Here is a 20,115-nt window from a genome sequence, read left to right as displayed (position 1 = left end):
TGCCGGGGCCCCCCCGCCGCGGAGTGCCGCGCTCGGGAGGCGGGCAGGGGATGAGGGGGCCGCGGCCGGCGGCGGCGGCGGCGGCGGCGGCGGCCGGGGGGCGCGGGCCCTGCAGTGGGCGCCGCCGCCGGAAGGGAGCGGTAGCGGCCGCCGGGCAGCGCCGGGCCGGCCCGCGGCCGCACGAGGGGAGCAGCCCCGCCGCTCGCGATTGGGGGACTCTGTTTTCCCTCTTCTCCAATGGGCAGCCGTGAATGGTCTCGCCCAATCTGCTCCCTCTGCCGCGCTCAACTTTGGGTTGTTTTTGTTTGGGCTCGAGCCTCCTTTCAGATCTCCTCCCGGGCCGGTCCTCCGCCCCGCTCCGTCCCTGCCCTGACAGCGGCTCCGGCTCCTGGCCGGGGCTTGCCTCCCGGGCCCCCTCAGTGGGCCGGCGTCTCGGGTCCCGAGAAAAGGCGTCGGTCCTCCCAGAGTGACTTGATTCTTTCCACATATCCAAAGATGATGTATCAGCGTCACCCCTACCTATGAGAGTGGGGGAAACGTTTACAAGATGACAACTCGACCCAACTTGCTGGAATGGTAGGGGAGCACGTTGGACCCTGAGAAACTCACTCCCTCTCTGTTTGGGTTTATTTGACCCCGTGTTAGAGCTCTTTTACTTCGACCCATTGACTGGGGAACTTTAAGAATACTGAGGGCGTGAACATGTGTTCTTCGAAGTTAATTTTTCAGAACTTGCCGTATGAAATTTACCCTGGGGGGAAAATCTTATCTAGAGTGGTAGGCAGAAGAACTGACGGTTGTGATTGTGCTGCTTTTCATCAGGACCTTTTTAGATTTAAACCATTTTGATACAAAGTATAGTTGAACGTGGCTTTATAGGGTCATCAGAGGAAACAGTTGCCAGCTGAAGCTTTTTGCCTTTATTAATTAAGAACACGCCTGTAACTTTTGATGACTAGTCATAAAAGTGTAAATATTTTGAAAAGGGGGGGGCAATCAGTTTAGCCTGAAATAATCGCAGATAATTTGTGCATACTGGGAAGTTTACTTAAAGAGTTACTTACTATAGGTACAAGTTTACTTTGTGGCCGAATGTTTAGCAACTTCCACCACAGGAGTGGGCCCGTCATCTCTAAGCATTCTCCTCTTCCTTTCCAAGCCCCGGCCCCAGTGGTTTCCCCTGCCTGGTGCCTTTTGGTCGCACCCTGCTCGGCATTCCTGCATCCCTTCCCCTGGATTGATACTCGCCTTGAGGAAGGCCCAGTGAGAGTGTTACCGCCTGGATAAATCTTCACACCCCTTTGCAGACCTCTTACAACACAAGGGCAGGGGCTGACCCACTCAGGAGAAGGCGCACTTCTGCTTTGTTTCCTGAGCAGTTGTTACATTGTATCATATTTGGTTGTTGACCGTCCCCTCAGCTTTCTTGTGAGCTTGTTATTTATCTCCTCTGCTCAGAACAGGCACAGAGTAGGTGCTCAGTGGACACTGGATGGAAAATGTTGATTTATTAATAGAGCTTAGTGATTTATACTTAGTTGTTCTTTTCTTTTTTTAAATATTTATTTATTTATTTATTTGGTTGTGCTGGGTCTTAGTTGCAGGAGGCGGGCTCCTTAGTTGAGGCATGTGAACTCTTAGTTGCGGCGTGCACGTGGGATCTAGTTCCCTGACCAGGGATCGAACCCCGGCCCCCAGCATTGAGAGCTGTTCATTCTCTTGTTATTGAAAACGTTGTTGTCATTGACACAACAACTTAGTTTGGGTGTGAAAAGAATAATGGGGATACTTACTCTTCAAGAGGAGAGTAGAGTAAGGTTTAATTTTTTATTACCCCATAAACTTTGAAACCACACTCGAAGTCATTTCCACGTGTCCTCTTGCCTGTGTTTTCATTTGTCTTCACATACACACTGAAGTGCTTATGTGTTGTTGTTGTGTGTGTGTGTGTGTGTGTGTCGTACGCGGGCCTCTCACTGTTGTGGTCTCTCCCGTTGCGGAGCACAGGCTCCGGACGCGCAGGCTCGGCGGCCATGGCTCACGGGCCCAGCCGCTCCGCGGCATGTGGGATCTTCCCGGACCGGGGCACGAACCCGTGTCCCCTGCATCGGCAGGCGGATTCTCAACCACTGCGCCACCAGGGAAGCCCGTGTGCTTATGTTTTGAATGCTCCATACCTGAACCAAATACCAGTGGGCAAAATGGGGGGAGGGGAGGATAGGAGTATAGCAGAATATGCATGTGAAGGAAGTGGTAGCAGGTTGTGTGTCTTTGAGCTTAGAGTTTTGTGGGTGGAGCATGTTGGTTTATAAATTTTCCCTTGGGTCATCTGTATCTGGGATTGAATGTGATTTCTCTTTGAGTATCAATTTGTGGGCTTATAGGACATGAGCGTGTGGCCTGGTTGTGTTGCAAAGTCATTTGTGTGTGAAGCATCTGAGCAGCTCCCTGTCCACAGGAATGCCCTTCCCATGGCTTATGAGAGCAAATCCTTTCAGATGAGTGATGTCAGTTCCATTATTTTCTACTCTTGCCTGCCATATATGAGCTCTACTTTCTCTCCGCTCACAAACTCCTTCCCCTTCATGGGCAAGAGTTACATGACTGTGTCAGCCCTAGAACACTAATTGCTGAGTTATCCACACAGTGTTAAAGATAGGGACCATGTGTCTTTGTTCCAGTATGACACATTGTTGGTTCCATAGATACGCTGAGTAAATGCAGGAAGAGAGCTTAGGAATCTGTATCTCAGATAGAGCTCTATGCAGTAGAAGTTTTATGTGTAAGATGTAACTTAGTTTTTTAGCCTGATTTTTAGTTACTTTTTATTTTGGGGAAAAAAAATATTTTACTGATGCGTCTTGGTGTAGGAAAAGAAGTGTCACTCTGGTGATGGTGAGCTACGAAGCAAAGACTTCATTCAATGTCTGTTTTTTTTTTTTTTTTTTTTTTTTGCGGTACGCGGGCCTCTCACTGTTGTGGCCTCTCCCGCTGCGGAGCACAGGCTCCGGACGCGCAGGCTCAGCGGCCATGGCTCACGGGCCCAGCCGCTCCGCGGCATGTGGGATCCTCCCGGACCAGGGCACGAACCCGTGTCCCCTGCATCGGCAGGCCGACTCGCAACCACTGCGCCACCAGGGAAGCCCAGGAAATGGTTTTAATTGCAATAAAAAGCACAAACTTAAATTTATTACAGGATAAAACTAGCCAATGCACTTTAAATTTCAAGTATTAGGGAGTTCTAACCGTTAGAACACAGTGATTTGAAAAGTAATTTTTTTCTTGGACAGACTGTCAACTCTGAAATCTTTGAATTGAATCCTGTGGTTTTAAATGAGTTTCAATTAACAAGCTGAATGGGGAAGGGTCCTAGCCAACAAATCAGGGGACCCCGAAGCTTAGGAAGGTTTCACAACTTCCTTTAAATTCTATCAACTCTACATTCCGCCCCCCCCCAAAAAAAACCCTCTACAAATCTGTTTTTACTTTAGTTCTTACAATAATCCCTTTTCTTGCCCGTAATTTGGTGTTTCCTAGAAGATTAGAAGTGCTGGTTGAGAGGAAACGTCATGCCTGACCAGTATCTGACCCTGTGTTTCTCTGTTAATGTGACCGGAGTTTGTCCCAGTCAGATTACGGAAAGTCTAAGGAAGTTTTCGCGTGCAGTTATATCTTATTTTATCCAACAGGCACATCCCCAAATGTCAGTCACGCACACCTTGCTTTACATGCATCACAGGGTCTTGCTATTTTAAAGGTTGTGGAATAGAGAGAATCCATCTGTGCATGACAGACTCGTCACCTTATTTTTGTAAATCGGCATTTATGTCTCTAGCTTGAAAAGAAACGCTTCTCTTTTGGTCCCCATATCGCTCAGAGGCAGTAAGTTAGAGTGGGTATATTATCTTCACATAGTTGGTGACGGAACCAGAACCATTGGCATTAATTCTAAAATATTGTCACAAAAGGGGGAAAAAGTCACTGATTTCCGTAGTCATTTATACTCTAAATTATGCCTTGCTTCGTGATTTTCCTTCCATCAGGTTAGAGGGTTCCTAGGACCACGGGACCGCTTTGGTCCCTCACTGCCTCTGGCTCCCACGTCTGCCAGCCAGATTTGAAGCTGGCTGGTATCTGTGTGAGACAGAGTCAAACGCTGCACCATCTTCTAAGGTTGTATATAATTAGAACTACAGTTATACGTATAATTCTGGGGCTGGATGAAGGTCCGCTGAAGTAAGAATCAGTACTTGTGTTCCAGTCTTCTCCACCTTATTTGTGTAACACACTGACAGGGCCAAGCCTTAGTTTCTTCATCTGTAAAATAACTAAACAATCTCTGAGATCACTTCCAATTCTAAATTATACTTTATCTTTTACACTTGATCGCCACCCATTTTTCACTTCTAAGAGCTAACTTAATCATATTTTGCCATCTCTCCAATTGGTTTACATAGTTCATCAGTATATTCCATGTAGTCTTTTCTCCTTGTTTTGAAATATTATTAAGTTGATGGTACAGCATACATTCAGTTGGGTTTTAGAGTTTGGAGACTAGGGTCCCAAAAGCCTAATTCTTAAGGTCTATATGGTTCCCACATCTCTGTGGCTCCTACCTATCAGTTGCATTTCTGCAAGATGTTTTATTTTCTGTATTATAAGAGTACACAAAGAAAAGAGTAAGTGGAGCTAGGAAGCATTCCCCGGTGATAAGCCGGTTTGTCTGTGGGTGATGTACATGTGACTCAAATATTGAAGTAAACCCCAGACTTAGGCCTGGATGCTAGGGTTCTAGACTCAGCCTTACCACTTAAAGCAGTTTGACTTCAGGAAGGCAACTTCATTCTGAGCTTTAGCCATCTCATTTGTAGTGATAGTACCTGTCTCGCCTACCTCATAGGGTTGCCAAGCTGGTGAACCCTCAGTCATGTGTGTTAGGGTACAACAAACACCTAATTTGCACATCTTTATAGGAGCACTGGGTCAGTACATCTTCATGATACTAGGATTGCCTCTGAGCTTTAAGGCAAAAGATCCCTTCAGTGAAGGGTCATTCTGCTTCCTATTCTGCACTCTTCTGCTCTGTTCATCAGATACTTGGTTTTCACAGGCTTCTGTTTGGTTTTGCAAGGTCCCCCACTCAGTAGCCCTGTGCAGATTTTCCTGAAAGCTGAAACTCTCGTGCGCCCTCTAGTGTTCCCTGCGCACAACCAATATTCCAGCACCACGAACAGTGCCCGGTGGCTCCCAGTAGGTTCTTGATAAATGTTGGATTGAGTTGATTCTAGCTCTTCCGAATGATTCATTTTGTGTCTCATTTTTATAACAAGGTTGAAATATCTGGTCTCTGGAAAGTATTAGTGATCTCTGAAAAATATTTTTATTTTCAAAAAAAATCTTTATGTTGCATGTTATGAAGGGATATATATTCTTAGCAAGAAAACCAACCTACTCTTAGGAAGATGGATCCCCCCAGCTAAAGAGAAAAGGGGGCTGATCCTTCAGCCAGTGAGCCCGTAGAGTCTGGAGCGGGAGAGGCCATATATAAACCTGCTTCTCCCTTCCCGTTAAAAAAGAAACAAAAATCAGACCTCACTCAGAGGAGGATTTAGACAAAGCCAGTTGCCTCAGAAAGTATTTGTTTGGTGGATATAAATAGATACCAGGAGTGTTTCTGATCCAAAAAGAAGGTGATTGTTTCTGTATTTATGCTTTTGATTTATTCTCCTTGATCATCCAGTCTAAAGTTTGTTCCTATATTATTCTCTCCTGATATCCTAGTTGTTTCCTTTATAGCTCTTACCAGAATTTACCATTTCATGCTTATTTGATTGTCTCTCTTCCCACACTATACTCTGAGCTCCATAAAATCAGGAACCATGTCCATTTTGTTCTAGGGTCTTACTCTTCAAGTATGGGGCAAAGCATGTTTAAAAATTTGAGTCAGGATTATATTGCTTTCTTATATGGTGTCAAGAGTGTACAGTCTTTAAACCCCATCTTGGCTAATTTTTTTTTTCTAATTCTCTAAGGCTTCCTCTCCTTTGTAAAGTGGGGGTGATAATAGTAGTGTTGTATATGTTGTATATAGTTAATGTTTTTATTATACGAATTATGTTGTATAATTTAATATTATATGTTAAAGAATATTTAAAATATGTTGTATATGTTAAGGGACTGTGATGTGGGTAAATGATATGATATATGTGAAGTTATTAGCACAGTTCTTGGATCATAGTAACGAGCAATAGTGTGAAATGGTGCCCAGAGAACTGGAGCCAAGAGGTGTCTCTCTGTCGTCCCCATGGCACTCAGTTCTTCACTCACGTCTTGGGTGGACATTACTTAGCTGTGTGTTGGACACTGTGCTAGGCATTGAGCGGCATGCCCCAAGTGCTGTAAGTGGGGAATGCTTCTTTGCAAGGCCTCTCTGACTCTCACGGTGCCAGCATGTGTCTCTTGCTTATTTTTCTCTTCACTCTCCTTTTCCTTTCATTTAACTGACCATGATAAAACTCAAAAGAATCTTTTTTTTTTTTGGTTTCACATATTGGTAGCATATTATATTGTCAGAAGAAGTGAATTACTTTGGGCAAGTAATACGTGTCCCTGAGCCTGATTCTTTTAATCTAAGGCTTTTTGCCCTGAAAGTCTGTGATTTTTTTGAATTAAGGTAATGTTGAAATGCTTGGTGAATTGTAAAGTCCTCTGTTAGTGTTTCTCTTTTCACAGTCACTTCTCTCCTGAGTCTTAACATCTTAAGACAGCTTCACCTGGGTGGTGCCCCATCCTCAAATTCAGCAAACCAAACGTTCTCATCTTTCCTGCAAATGCGTTCCTTCTGCAGTCCCTAACTCAGTTCATGGCAATGTTGCAGTCTCCCCAACTGAAACTTCTACCCCAGCTAGAGATTTCTGACTCGACTTCCTTTCTGTCCCTCAACACCTATGTCTGATTTGTCACCAAGTCTTGCCAAGCTCGTATTTGAAACACCAGAGCTTTCCTCTCTCTTCCCATCCATTTCTACTCTTCGTTGCATTTAGTTTTCTAACTGGTCTCTCTGCCTCCAATCGCATGCTTTTTGGCTAGTGGGATCCTTTCTATGACTACAATTGAGCAAATTCTCCAGTCTTTCATCTGTGTAACCGGAAAAAAAAAAAAGTACCTGCTTTACAGGGTGTGACAAATGATAAAGTTAATATAGGAAGCACTAAGTGAATGGAGGAGCAATTATTTTGACAAATAGAGTTACAGTAAGATAATATTTTATCAGATACACAACAAGGTATATCTATTGTAACAAAATCTGCAGTCCCTCTGAATGTTGACGTGTGAGGCTTATTCAGTGATGTTTAATTACACATTGTTGTCAGAAGTCACATTCCTTCTCTTCAGGAGCTGTAGGAAAAGCAAAGCTGATCTCAACTCTGTATCATGAATTAGCACCCCAGGTCCTTTTTTATTCTCTTGAAAATTTGTACTTTTTTTAATGGATGAGGTGATGTGATTTTTTTTTTTCTTTCCTTGTGGGAGTTACGGTAGGATGAGGAATGGAGGGGAGATTTCTACTTGATTGTTTAAAGTTTTGTGAATAATACATCAACATATCTTCTTTGTTTCTTTCTTAGTTACATGAAGAGAGGAGACAGTTGGAGACCTTTATTGTTTTAGCAATTTCTGCTTATTTAATCCTTGTGCCAGACCTCTTTTCATTTTACTCATGAGACATTAGCGAGGTTGAATGGCTTGTCCGGGGTCACGTTGCTGGAGAGCAGTGAGTGGAGCCAGGGCCCCACCGATGCTTTGACTCCACCCCGAGCCACATCCTGAGCCACTGTGTGCGCTGCCCGCTGCACGGTCTGCCACCTGGCCTTTAGGACCCAGCCCAAGAACCACCTTTTGGAAGTTTTTTCTCACCCTTGTCTTTGCCCAGTAAGAATCAATTGTCCTTTGTTCTTCTTACCTCATAGCCTCTCAGGAACTGTGGGCTGTGCTTACAGACTCTTGACACTAGGTGGCATCTGTTTATAGAAAAGTAAAATGCTGTTTGGGTCTCAGAGACTACTCTAACAAAGGAAGCGTCCTTGATTTTACTTACAGGCACTACGAGGTAAGCGGGTGGGTCAGATACGGAGAGATGGGGAGAAGGTTTGAGGGGGATTAGGGGCAGAATCCCCCTCAACAACCACGTCAGCTCAAACCTTTATTTTAGAAATACCTACTGAGACAGTTGGAGACACAGATCTTTCTTACATAAAACCCTTTGTTGTGATACGTGTTGGTGTACATGTGGTGTACATAAAGAAGGAACCGTGAAGCAGTGTTTTCTGTAATGAGGAGTTTATCACATGCTCAGCTGTAGTTCAGTGGCTGAATAAGTAAGTATAAGTGTTGCAAACGTCTGATCGTAGACTTAACCAGCGGTGGCTGTTTTGCTGTTTAAAATGGTCTGCTAAATGAAAAAGTCTAATAGTTTTGATTTTCATGTTTTTATTGTAAACATATATGTAAATATAATAATGTTCAATATGTTACGTCTAAGGAAGATCTTGGTTAACTCTGCTTAAACAGTGCATGAGTCATTAGATGTAATTGAGACACCAGCTTTATCTTCAAAATCCATATAGCTGTCTCTGTAGCCATGTTTCATATGTGCAGTTGAAGGGGGATATGTCTTTTTTAAAAAGTGTATTTAAGACAACTTTTTAAAGGTGCTTAAAATCTCTTTTCCTGTGACATGTTGGAATTTTATGTATTTCTGGAGTCGAATTAGAAAGCATTTTTACTTTGATTTGCTTTTTCATGGTCTCTGTATTAGTTTCCTGTGTGCGCTGTAACAAAGTACCGCAAACTTGGCTTAAAACAGCAGACATGTATTCTCTCACAGTTCTAGAGGCTGGAAGTTCACCATCAGTTTCACTGGACCAATATCAAGATATGGGTAGGGCTCCCTCCAGAGGCTCTAAGAGAGCATTGTTCTTTGCCTCTTCCAGTTCTGGTGACTGTGGCATTCCTTTGCTGTGGCCACCTCACGCCACTCTTTTCCTCTTCTTCTCAAGTGTGTGTGGTGTCACCTCGCCCTCTGCCTCTCCCTTGTAAGGGCACTTGTGATGGCATTTTGGGCCCACCTGGATGATCTCTTTCATCTCCAAATCTGTAATTTACTCATATCTCCAAAGACCCCTTTCCTTATAAATTAACATTCATAGGTTTCAGATTAAGACCTGATAGATATCTTTGGGGACCATTTTCCAGCCTCCTTTAGAGAAGTTATTGCAACCAACTTAGCAGGATTAGTGACACTATCTCTAGCCATCATTTTATCCTAAAAGGGGGTGGGTGGAGCATTACTATGCATTGGTGGGAAACTGCTCTCTTCAGGCACCATCCTCTTGCTGACCTGATTGGGGCTTTGCCACCTGAGGCTACTTGAGAAAGCGGTTAAATCGGCTGAAGCAAAACACATATGAGTTTGACTCTACAAAAGCTGGAAAAGGAAAGCAGAAATGATACTTTTAATAATAGCATGTCATTAGTAATTATTTTACAAGTATAAAGACCTATTCTTTGCTCTGGAGTTTGGTGCTAGGTACCCGATTAGCATTGAATCTGCATGACAGCTCCAGTTTTACAACAAGGGCTTAATGCTGAATTAAGGAGAAGAAAAGTCCCCAAGACTTTTCTTTCGTACCACTAGGACTAGTTGAACTCTGACAGGTCATCTAAATTCTTAAATGAGATTTATTTCTGACAGTGTTCATAGGAGCAAGTTTTAAGGTTATAGGTGAGATCATGGATTCATGGTAGGTTTCTAAGAAATTGGCAACTGGGCAATTACCCTGTCAAACTGCATTAGAGAATTACAATGGAGTAGTGATCCCACATGCTTCTGATGGCTTCTCAGGGCTTCTTCAACTGGTCTGATTGTGTGAATTATTACTGTAGGATTCCATGGAACCTTGGCTGTATGTTATTTGCAGATGAATTTGGAATAACCGTTGATAAAGACCGAATTCTTTGGTACATATATTATAGAGTCCTTTTGTAATTTTAGATTTGAGGGAGAGAACTAATACCTACTTGGGCTTATGTGTAGCAGTTACGTTTGAGACTAGAAAGGGGGAATTATGATATGAATGGACCTGTGGTATGTTGGGCCTTGTGCTAGGTTCCAGTGATACGAAAGTGTACCTTACCTCGTTTATACTGCAGTGGGGAAGGCAAGTGTCACCAAGTAATTACATAAAGAAGTGAATACAGTTGTAATAAACACCATGAAGGAGAAATATTCAAGCATATATCAAGACAATCTACTGGGTGGAGGAGTGGGAGGTGGGGGACTGATGGGCAGGTTGGCAGTATCCCAAGTGCAAAGGCCAGTGGTGGGAAGATGCCTTGCACACTAGAGGGTTGTAAGCTAGGCTGTGTCTGGCGTATTAGCTGGTTGGAGCAAGGGGTGAGACTGGCAGGGCTGGATCATGCAGGACCTTGTAGGCCTTGGTAAGGTAAATTCTGTTAATGGTAGTTCTTAACAGTTTCAAAATACTTTTATTTTTGCTATTGCATGTAATGTTCACATGTGAGGTAGGCTGCACACATGAGGCCCTAGAAGGGGGAATTGGTTTTTCACTTAACTAGTGGGATGTTGTTGGAACTGATAGTAGTCTGAGTAGTTTCACCCCTGGTCCACCTTGTGCTCTTTGTTCTTTTGGTGGGGGGCGGGGGGGCTGTGTGTTTGTTTCTTGTTTCTTCTTTGGACAGTGCTTTCTTTCATTTCTATGCTTTTTATTTGTGTTTGTCTTCCTTGTGCTTATTTTAAATATAAAGCCCCTGGGAGTCTGGGATTGTGACACTTGAGCGTCAGAGTCCACAAGCAAAGGCATCGAAAACTTGTGGAAGTAGTTCAGTGATATTTTTTCAGTTCCCATCAACCTAGAAGTCTGATTTTTGAATTGCTGTGTTTAAAGTTTTAGAAATTGTCTTTAACTTACATACATATGGATGATGCAGAAGGACTTTTGTGAAATCTGTTTTATTTTCCTTATATACACCTTTATTTTTTTATTACAAAGTAATATATGTTCATTTTGAAAAGTTGAACCTTTTGAAGAATATGTCATGTAACAGTTAAAAAAATGCCTGTAATCTTTTTCTCCAAAGATAAAACTGTTAACTGGTATATCGAATTGTTTTCTTAGCAAATTGTAACTGAATCACTTGAAAAATGTTTGTTCTGCTTTTTCTCAATAAAGATTTTCAAAAGTCCTCTAGCAAGCTAGAGCCTGCTTTTTAAAAATATATGTTCTCTTTTCATTTTCAGCCACTTGGGGATTGTTTCCATGTCAATGGATAATTTCTCTAAGATAAACTATCTGCAGACAAGTTCAACTTGTAAACTGGTTAGAGTTCTTGGTAATGGCACAGGAATTGTTTCGAAATTCTTGGTAGTCTTTCAGAATCAATATTTTCATTTTTCTGACAGATGTTTTGAAATCCTGATTTGTGTTTAGGACGTTCAACAAAAAATTCCTTTCCAAAAGCTTTGAGTGAAAAAGAATTGAAACCAGAGTTCTCAAATTAGAGGTGAGCAGATGAGCTCAAAAGTCACTAAGTTTATGACCCTCGTGTGTGTCCATAAAGGGACAGTGGGAGGCTAGGAGTCTGTTGACATTTGTAGAGGGTCCATCACTGGGAATAGAACGGGCACTTTACATAAACCAAGCGCATTTTTCTATGAAACAACTCTGTGCTGGCTCACGGGCCCAGCCGCTCCGCGGCACGTGGGATCCTCCCGGACCGGGGCGCGAACCCGGTTCCCCTGCATCGGCAGGCGGACGCGCAACCACTGCGCCACCAGGGAAGCCCTGTGCTTTCTTTAGAAACGTGAATATCAAGTATTGGGGGAAGCGGATTGTTTGGGTTTTTTCCGATTATAAATAAATAGGTTCACTGTAAACATTTTGGGGAAAAAATATTTTTTTGATGTTAATCCCATTCCCCCAAAGACAGCCATTGCTGTTGGTGATTTGGAATGTATGATGGTGCGTGTGTGCTTTTTACCTTAGTGGTATTAAAATGTGATTAAACTTTCCTCTTTAAATGCAACTCTTATTTTAGCAGTTTTCTAGTACGTTTTGTATTGTCATAAATTGTGTGCCCTTTTGTTTACATTTGATACTAGAATCTGAAGTATGTGCATCCTTCCCCACCTATTGGTCCAGTGAAAGCTTTCCTGTTGATTTCAGGTAGTCCCTGGGGGTGGGCGGAAGGTGTGCCCGTGCCAGAGCATAGTCACAGCTGCGTTTCCTTAGAGCCCGGTTGTGTCATTTTTGTGAACACTCATAAAAACAGAGGGGGCAAAGCCTTGCACAGAACCCTCAGGGATTCCATCCATCAGCATACTCAGGTGGTTTATTACTCCAGGCCAGAGAACTAATTGATCTGTTCGTTTAAAAACTTTTTTTTTTTTTTAAACAAAGATCCTTATAAACTCTCTCAAGGCATGCTGGTCTCAAATTAACCTATTCCCACCATCTCCCATCCTGTGAATATTACATATATCTTTTCTGGCACCTGAAATTTGGACTCTTTTTCTCTTGTTTGAAACAAATAACAAGAACTTAGGACTCTATTCATTATTCCTCAGAGTCCTTTCTGCCATCTCATTCTTTCCCCATGAGCCCATGTTTCGAGACATTATGTCCATTTCAGAAGTTCTCTGTCGTTTCTGAGAGAGGCTCACAGTGGCCCATCTGTCGTGACGTTCACCTCTCAGAGATTTGCCTTATGAGCACTGCAGCCCGTGCCCAGCTGGGTCACTCCTTCCTGAAGCGCTGGGCCCTGGTATGCTTTTGCTTCTCCTCCTGCCTCACTAGTTGCTCCTTTCAGTATCCTTAGCTGCTGTTTCCTCATCCTGATCGCTAAATATTTGGGTGTCCCTCAGTCCTTGGACTTCTTTTACCTCTCCTCACTTCCTAGGTGATTTCCTCCTGCCCCGTGGCGTGAAATCCCATTGGTCCCTTGACTCCAAGTTTATACATCCAGCCTGGGCCTGTCCTCCAGATCCAGCTGCCTAAACATCTCTGCTTGGTCTCTAATAGGTATCTCAACATGACCAAACCAAACTCCTGCACCCCAACCCCTGCCAAAACCCGACCTCCCTGTGGTCTTTGTCACCTCCATAACTGCTAATTCCATTCTTCCACTTGCAAGCACATCTGAGCCCTCTCTCTTTCACACAGTGTCGGCAAAATCTTCGAAAAAGATCCTGAGACCAACCACTTCTCACCGCAAAAGCGAGCCACCAGCGTCTATTTCTCCTCTCATTGATTGCTGTGGTCTTCTAACTGCTTCCTCTCGTCCCCCCAAATCATTAGTCGCTTTATTAGACCTGCTTTTTCAAAAGCATTCAAACTCTTTGCCACGTGACAAGCAGCCAGCATGGGCCTTTAACGCTTAACTCCTGTCACTCCTCTGCTTTCTCCCTGAGAGGTAATGCCCAAGTCGCAGCAGGGGCTTGGAGGCCCTCTGGCCTTCCTCCTGCTCCTCTTCCCCCCTGCTCTCCTCCAGCCACACTGGGCTCTGTGCTGGTCCTCAGACACACCAGCTGCTTTTCTCCCTCGGCTTTGCACTCGCCCTTTGCCTGGTGCACTCTCCCCAGCGCTGCTCCGCTTTTCCCGTCCTGCCCTGGCTCCACCTGAAACACTCCCTGCCACTTAGAAACTGCTTTATTTTCTCCAAGGTGCTGGCATGTGTTTGTTAGTTTGTTGTTTCCCAGAGCTTTCTTCATTAGCATATAGGCACAGATGAGGGTTAGAAACCTTATTTGCTGTATCCTCAGTGCCTGGAATAGTGTCTGGAATGTGGTAGATGTCTAATAATTTTCATGATATTTTTTTATTGGGAAATCAGATCAGAGAAAGATTTGTAGCTGTTAGGCCATTTAAGGAGTCGCCAGTACTCCTTTCTTGAAAATTGTTTTTCTGCCAATTTTGGAATAAATTTGAGGTAATTTTAACTTCTAGATATAGTCAGTGGCCAGTTAGCTCGGATACGTCCACCAAGCCACGACCATGGTAGTATTGAAATCCATGTGAGCCAGCTGGGTTCCAAGCCAGAGAGACTGCACCCTTGCTCTGTTGGGAGGGGGAGCTCTGGGGGAGCCACCCGATGTCTTCAGCTCCTGTTTCTCCTACTAAAATATCCACTTGTGTTAGCTTTTGAAATTCCATCTCCACCTTTAGTCTGTAAGTGTTCTTCCAGCTCGTAGTCTTACGGGGATGATCACGCCAACAGCAGATCCTGCACTCAGGAGGGCAGAGCAAACAGTGACCTGATGATTAGTAGAGTGTATGTTCGTTTTGAGCTAAAAGTTTATAAATAACCCCCAATTTCTGATAGCTTTACTAGAACTGCTTTTACAAAATATTCATTGTGAGCTTAAGTCTTTTGCCTTAATGATAGCTGTTGTTATCTAGACGAATGGAGAGTATTGGTGCCTCTGCTAGATTACATCCAGACATAACATGCAGTGTGTTCATACTAGTGAAATTCAGCCACGTCTTGTGATTGACAGTGCTTGTTATGCTATGGTACCTTCAGTTCAAACAAAATAATATCAGTTGACTGCAATATAAATGAGGCCCAGGGTTAGGAATTTGCTCCATTTTGGATCATTATCCCACATTTAATTGAAATGATGTGTAAGTTAGAGTGGATCTCAGTCTGTGTTCCCCACTGTGTTCTAGTACAAAGTAGCTAGAGTATACTACTAAAATGATTTACTGGTGAACTTTTCCAAATTCTTGGGAAAACTTAGGTTGATAGGTATAATTTCCTCAAATTAAAAATTTTTATTCCATACTTCTTAAAGTTTTGGTATTTGCTCTTTGCCCTAACAGATGAACAAATTAATGAATAAGTAACTAGAACAATAGTTCTGACACTGGAAAACTAGTGTCAGAATCACCTGGAGGCCTTATTAAAACACAGATTGCTGGGCCTCGTCCCAGGTTTTCCGCTTTTTATCTCTGAGTAGGAAGCTTGGTTGCGACTTAAGGATTCTCTGGAGAGGTGACTTGCTCTTTCTTTTGTCTCTTAATTCTGTCTAAAGCCACATCGCGCTTTTCTGTTCCGTATAGTTACATTTCATGTGTTAATCGTCGAGGAGTATTAGGATTCCTAAGAGTCTTAAAAACACATTCTTCCATCATTATCTGTAAGTTGTGTGTTATATGTGGGCGTTCTTGAGATGAATTTCCTAAAGGACCCAAAGCACTTTACCACCTTCTTGTTCTTTTTCTCTGGAGCTGCAGAGTCGGGGGTGAACCAGAAAGCATAATGGCAGGTAGTAGGGAGGTTGATGGTGGTGATGGCTGATCCCTGCCATGTCTTGCCTGTGGCAGCACAAGCATCTTGAGGAAGAAGAGAATTTGAAGAGGTCAGGTTATAACTTATAGTTTAAAAAAAATACAAAAGTGGCAGCTCCTGTGAGGTGGTTTAGACCACAGCCTAATTTATTTATTCTTTCATAAGTTGAGTGCCTTTGATCTACTTTGTGCTGTCCTAGAGAAAAGAAAAATAAGTTCTTGACCTCAGGAACTCTCAGTGCATTAAGGAGGCAGACAGGCCTTCACTATATGGTGACATAAGGGCTTTTACCCAGGTTTTTTTTTTTTTTTTTTTTTGGCTGTGTTGGGTCTTCATTGCTATATGTGGGCTTTCTCTAGTTGCGGCGAGTGGGGGCTACTCTTCGTTGCGATGCACAGGCTTCTCATTGTGGTGGCTTCTCTTGTTGCGGAGCACGGGCTCTAGGCACACGGGCTTCAGTAGTGTGGCATGCAGGCTCTAGAGCACAGGCTCAGTAGTTGTGGCGCACGGGCTTAGTTGCTCCACGGCATGTGGGATCTTCCCGGACCAGGGCTCGAACCCATGTCCCCTGCATTGGCAGGTGGCTTCTTAACCACTGCGCCACCAGGGAAGTCCCTCACCCAGTTTTATAGTAGGGGTGTCCACCTGGATTTGGCAGTGAGGGTCAAGGAAGACTTCCTGGAACATGAAGGAATTAGCCAATCAAAAAGACAGGTCGTCTAAGTATAAATATAAGATATTTGATCATCAATAGGGGGTCTTCTGTTTAATTTGATAAAGTGTATTAGTTGAAAAATATTTAGCTTAGAACTGATGTATCAATATTTTACTTGCCCTTTCCTATTATTTAAGTAGCAGCATTTTTCTGGGTTTAGTGAAGCCTACAAGAAGAATCAAAAGATAGGCACAATAAAAGTTGAATACTAATTGAATTTTAATAGTGAAGGAACCAAGAGAAAATTACATGTTCAAGAACAATTGTAAAAGTATCCTTAATATGGATCAGCTGTTTTTCACCTTTTTACCTAAGCATTGTTGCTCTCACCCACATTTTACCTCACTGTGAATTCACACAAAATTCCTGTGACGTGAAAGAGACTGGAGGTCAAGTAAAAATTAATATTTTGTATTTGTGTTGGATATCATTAAAGGTGTCTCCAGGTATCCATTTCTGGGAGCACTTCAGAATAATTTATCATGTGTACTTTTCTGTGTGTTTGGAAAAAGTGAGGGAAAATGAGCTCTGTCTGGTGTGGTGAGATGAGAGGTCCTTGGGCAGCAATGCCTGGTTCTCCTCTGGCTGCGGCTGCAGGCTGATTGTGTGGCATTGGGCGTGCTGCCTCAGCTCCATCTGCAAATTGAAAGAGTTGTGCTAGAATCTTAGAGTTCCTTTAGCTCTCAAGTTCTGTTTCTACACTTTCTTATCCTAGAGCCTTTTTAGTCTGACTTACACTAAAGCATAATTCCGTAATGAGGTGATGTCATGGACATCCTTTCTCATTCCATTACCAACAAATGTAATCTATTATACCTTCACTTCCAGAGGTCCTTATAAATTACAAACATTTCTCACTATCCAAGTCATTTTGTTCCCAAATTCAGCTAATTAAAATTCACATAGTGAGGGATACCACTATATTAGCAAATACAATAATCTCAATTTCTTTTGCCATCGTAAAGGAATGCTAAGGCAGGTATTTCATGATGGGCAATACCTTGATATCCGAATGTTGGTCCCTTAAATATCCTGAATCCTGACTTCAAACTAACAGCAGCAAAAGGATGTTACAAAGCTGTTGTGGACAAAGCTTAACTGAGATGCCTTTTCTTCAGCTCCTCAGAAGAGAAGAGAGAACTTCCTTGTTTCCTCACAGAGTTAATAGAATGTTACCAAAACGTGTAATTTGAGCAGGTTATTGAGCTATATACCTAGGTATCAGGGTAATAAGAAGCAAAGATGATTCTCACTGGCAACTGAAAGAGACAAATATTTATTGAGCACTTACTAGTTACCAGTCGCTATTCAAAGCGCAAGCAATGAGCAAGGCAGACGAGTCCCTCCCTCAGAGTCTGGGGGCATTGTAGACCTCAGCGTGACACGGGATTGGGGGTGGGAGCCAGGGTGGTCTGTGAAGAGTGGAAACACTAATTGCTAGGTTACTTTTAATACTCTGAAAATTTCTCAGGGGTCTGTGTAGCATGGTCTTTTATGTATTTACCTCCCCATTTTGTTTTGTTTTTTTCATGTTTTGTTTCTGTTAGGAGAGAACATTGAAATTATTCTCTAAGCTATTTGAAGAGAGTGACTAAATGCACCTGGGTCAGGCTGTCTGTGGGTATGAAGTGGTTGGGAGAATCCAAGAACATGGTGGTGAATGGCAGGAGGAATGGAGGCAAGTTGTCTAATGACCATCAGCAGAATCAGTCAAAACTACAGCACGCGGGAAAGGACGCCGTGAAGGCCGGCAGGAACGCGGCCGAGAGGAGGCCGAGCAGATGTACGTACATACTTCACCTGTCACTCTCTTGATTGTGATATGGGGCAGTAATTCTTTCCACTTTGTAATGCGTATTCTGTTCTCTGTTGTTTTCAAAACAATTTTTTTATGTTCTCACAGTTAACAGTAGAGTTTTTTTACTCTTTCAAAGTTATATCAACTTTTATTCTCATCAAACATTGTATACAACTCAAGTTTAATTCTTAATATAATGTTTTTATATGCATAACTTTATATTTTGTAGAATTTATAACTGAATGGTTATTTGTTCTATTAAAAATATTAAAGTACTGCTATTAAATTTCTTTTAAGTTCAAACTGTGTTTTTTTATATTTGATGTAAGTTTAAGTATGTATTTCTTTAAAAACTTATAGAGTAATATGAATGATAAAGTCAACCCTAATTTACATGATAAGTGGAAGTTAGGGCAGCTTTTCAAATTGTCACCATTTCTTCTATTTATATAGGGTGAACAGTTTATCCTAACAGAGAAGAAGTATTTGATAATGAGTTACTTTTTTGCCTCTATATCTCTTGGTGATAATGAGGCTACTTACTGAGAGTTCAAGAAAGTGTAGGTTTGATACATGTTTCATAGTTCTTTTAAGAGTAGTAAAATGCCCCAGGATAAGTGTAAAGCTAAGTAGGCAGCTATATAAATATTGTCCAAAATTAGATGGCCATGTTAAGGACTTTTTCTTCCTTCCTTCCTTCCTTCCTTCCTTTCTTTGTCTGCGCCCTGCGGCTTGCGGGGTCTTAGTTCCCCGACCAGGGATTGAATCCGCTCCCTCACAACAGTGAGGCAGTGAGAGTGCGGAGTCCTAACCACTGCACCGCCAGGGAAGTCCCAGACAACTTTTGATATTCTTTTCCTAAGGTTAATTTAGCCACAACTAAATAGCCTTAGTTTGTGTTGAAATTGACCTACTTCCAGTAGATTTGGATTGATTACCCTGGGGTTTGCTACAGTTTCAGATGGACTGCACCAGTTCTGATTTCATTTCCTTCTTACCTTTTATGGGTTTATGCTATTCACTGGGCCCAGGCTGCCCTTAACTTTTCCATATCAGATCAGGTCACTGTTTCTGTTTAAAAAAAACCCAAAAAACAAACAACCAAAAAAAACCAGACAGAAATCCCTGCTTGGGATAGGGGTAAGGAGAGAGCCCAAGACTAATGGGTTTGCCTCTACCTGGACACCTCCTCACCCCCTTAGCATGTGGTGGGAACCTGAAGGAACTGAGAAATGTAGTGATTATGGCAGTGGTATTGGCTCTGGTCAGTAAATTAGGCATCTCTTAAATCTTTTTTTTTTTTTTTTTTTTTCAAATTGCTGTTGGCCTCCTTTTTGGGAATCAGTGCAAAAAGGTCTTAATTAGTTTGGTTGTTGGAGGTACATGAGAATTTAGAAAATGACCATTACATGAGCTACACTTTGCCAAGTGTAGACAGATTTGGAGGAATGGGTTGGAAAATCCCAGAGAGTGTGAAGATGAACAGCATCACATTGAATGTTATTGGGCATGAATGGTGCAAAAATAGAGCCAATGATGAAGAGAAACAAAGCATTGCATCACCTTAGATAAACTGCAATGACTTCATCTAACATCAGAGCCGCACAATACATGAAGCAAAGACTCACAAAATTGAAGGGAGAAATAGATAATTCAACAATAATTTGGAGACTTCAGTTCCCCACTTCCAATAATGGATAGAACAGCTAAGCCGAAAATCAAGAAGGAAAGAAGACTCAAATAGTCCTATACCAACTCTTCCTAACAGACATCTATAGAACACGCCACCCAACAGCAGCAGAATACACATTCTTTTCAAGTGCCATGAAACATTATTCAGAATGGACCATAGACTAGGCCATACTTTTAAGCCCCTCAATCAACGTAAAAGGATTGAAATCATACAATATATGTTCTGACCACAACGGAGTAAAATTAGAAATGAATAACAGAAATCTGGGAAACACAAATATGTGGAAATTAACTCACTCCTAAATAACCAGTGGGTTAAAGAAGAAATCAAAAGGGAAATGAGAAAATATGTTGAGATGATTGAAAATGAAGATACAACATGCCAGAAACTTACGGGATGCAGCTAAAGCAATGCCTAGAGGGAAATTATAGTTGTGAACACTTGTATTAAAAAAGAAGAGGGCTTCCCTGGTGACACAGTGGTTGAGAGTCCGCCTGCCAATGCAGGGGACGCGGGTTCATGCCCCGGTCCGGGAAGATC

The 20,115-nt window shown here is 42.5% G+C and overlaps 1 protein-coding gene across 6 annotated transcripts in view; it reads left to right on the top strand.

Moving 5' to 3' along the window:
- Positions 1-20,115, top strand: part of KMT5B (lysine methyltransferase 5B) — a 53,755-nt gene that overhangs the window by 749 nt on the left and 32,891 nt on the right. For 4 of the 6 annotated variants that reach the window (XM_024133231.3, XM_024133230.3, XM_028501095.2 and 1 more), the window contains exon 2: positions 17,632-17,867. In XM_024133231.3, the coding sequence (XP_023988999.1) occupies positions 17,708-17,867 (160 nt within the window). In that variant the 5' untranslated portion in view covers positions 17,632-17,707. Of the gene's footprint in view, positions 1-307; positions 577-17,631; positions 17,868-20,115 lie in introns of those variants that run through there. The other 2 variants (XM_028501092.1, XM_028501093.2) reach the window with 2 other exon arrangements.

This window comes from Physeter macrocephalus, chromosome 16, assembly GCF_002837175.3.
Source record: "Physeter macrocephalus isolate SW-GA chromosome 16, ASM283717v5, whole genome shotgun sequence".
Taxonomy (NCBI): domain Eukaryota; kingdom Metazoa; phylum Chordata; class Mammalia; order Artiodactyla; family Physeteridae; genus Physeter; species Physeter macrocephalus.
The sequence above is the reverse complement of the archived record's forward strand: the minus strand, read 5'-3'. Positions and strand labels throughout refer to the sequence as shown.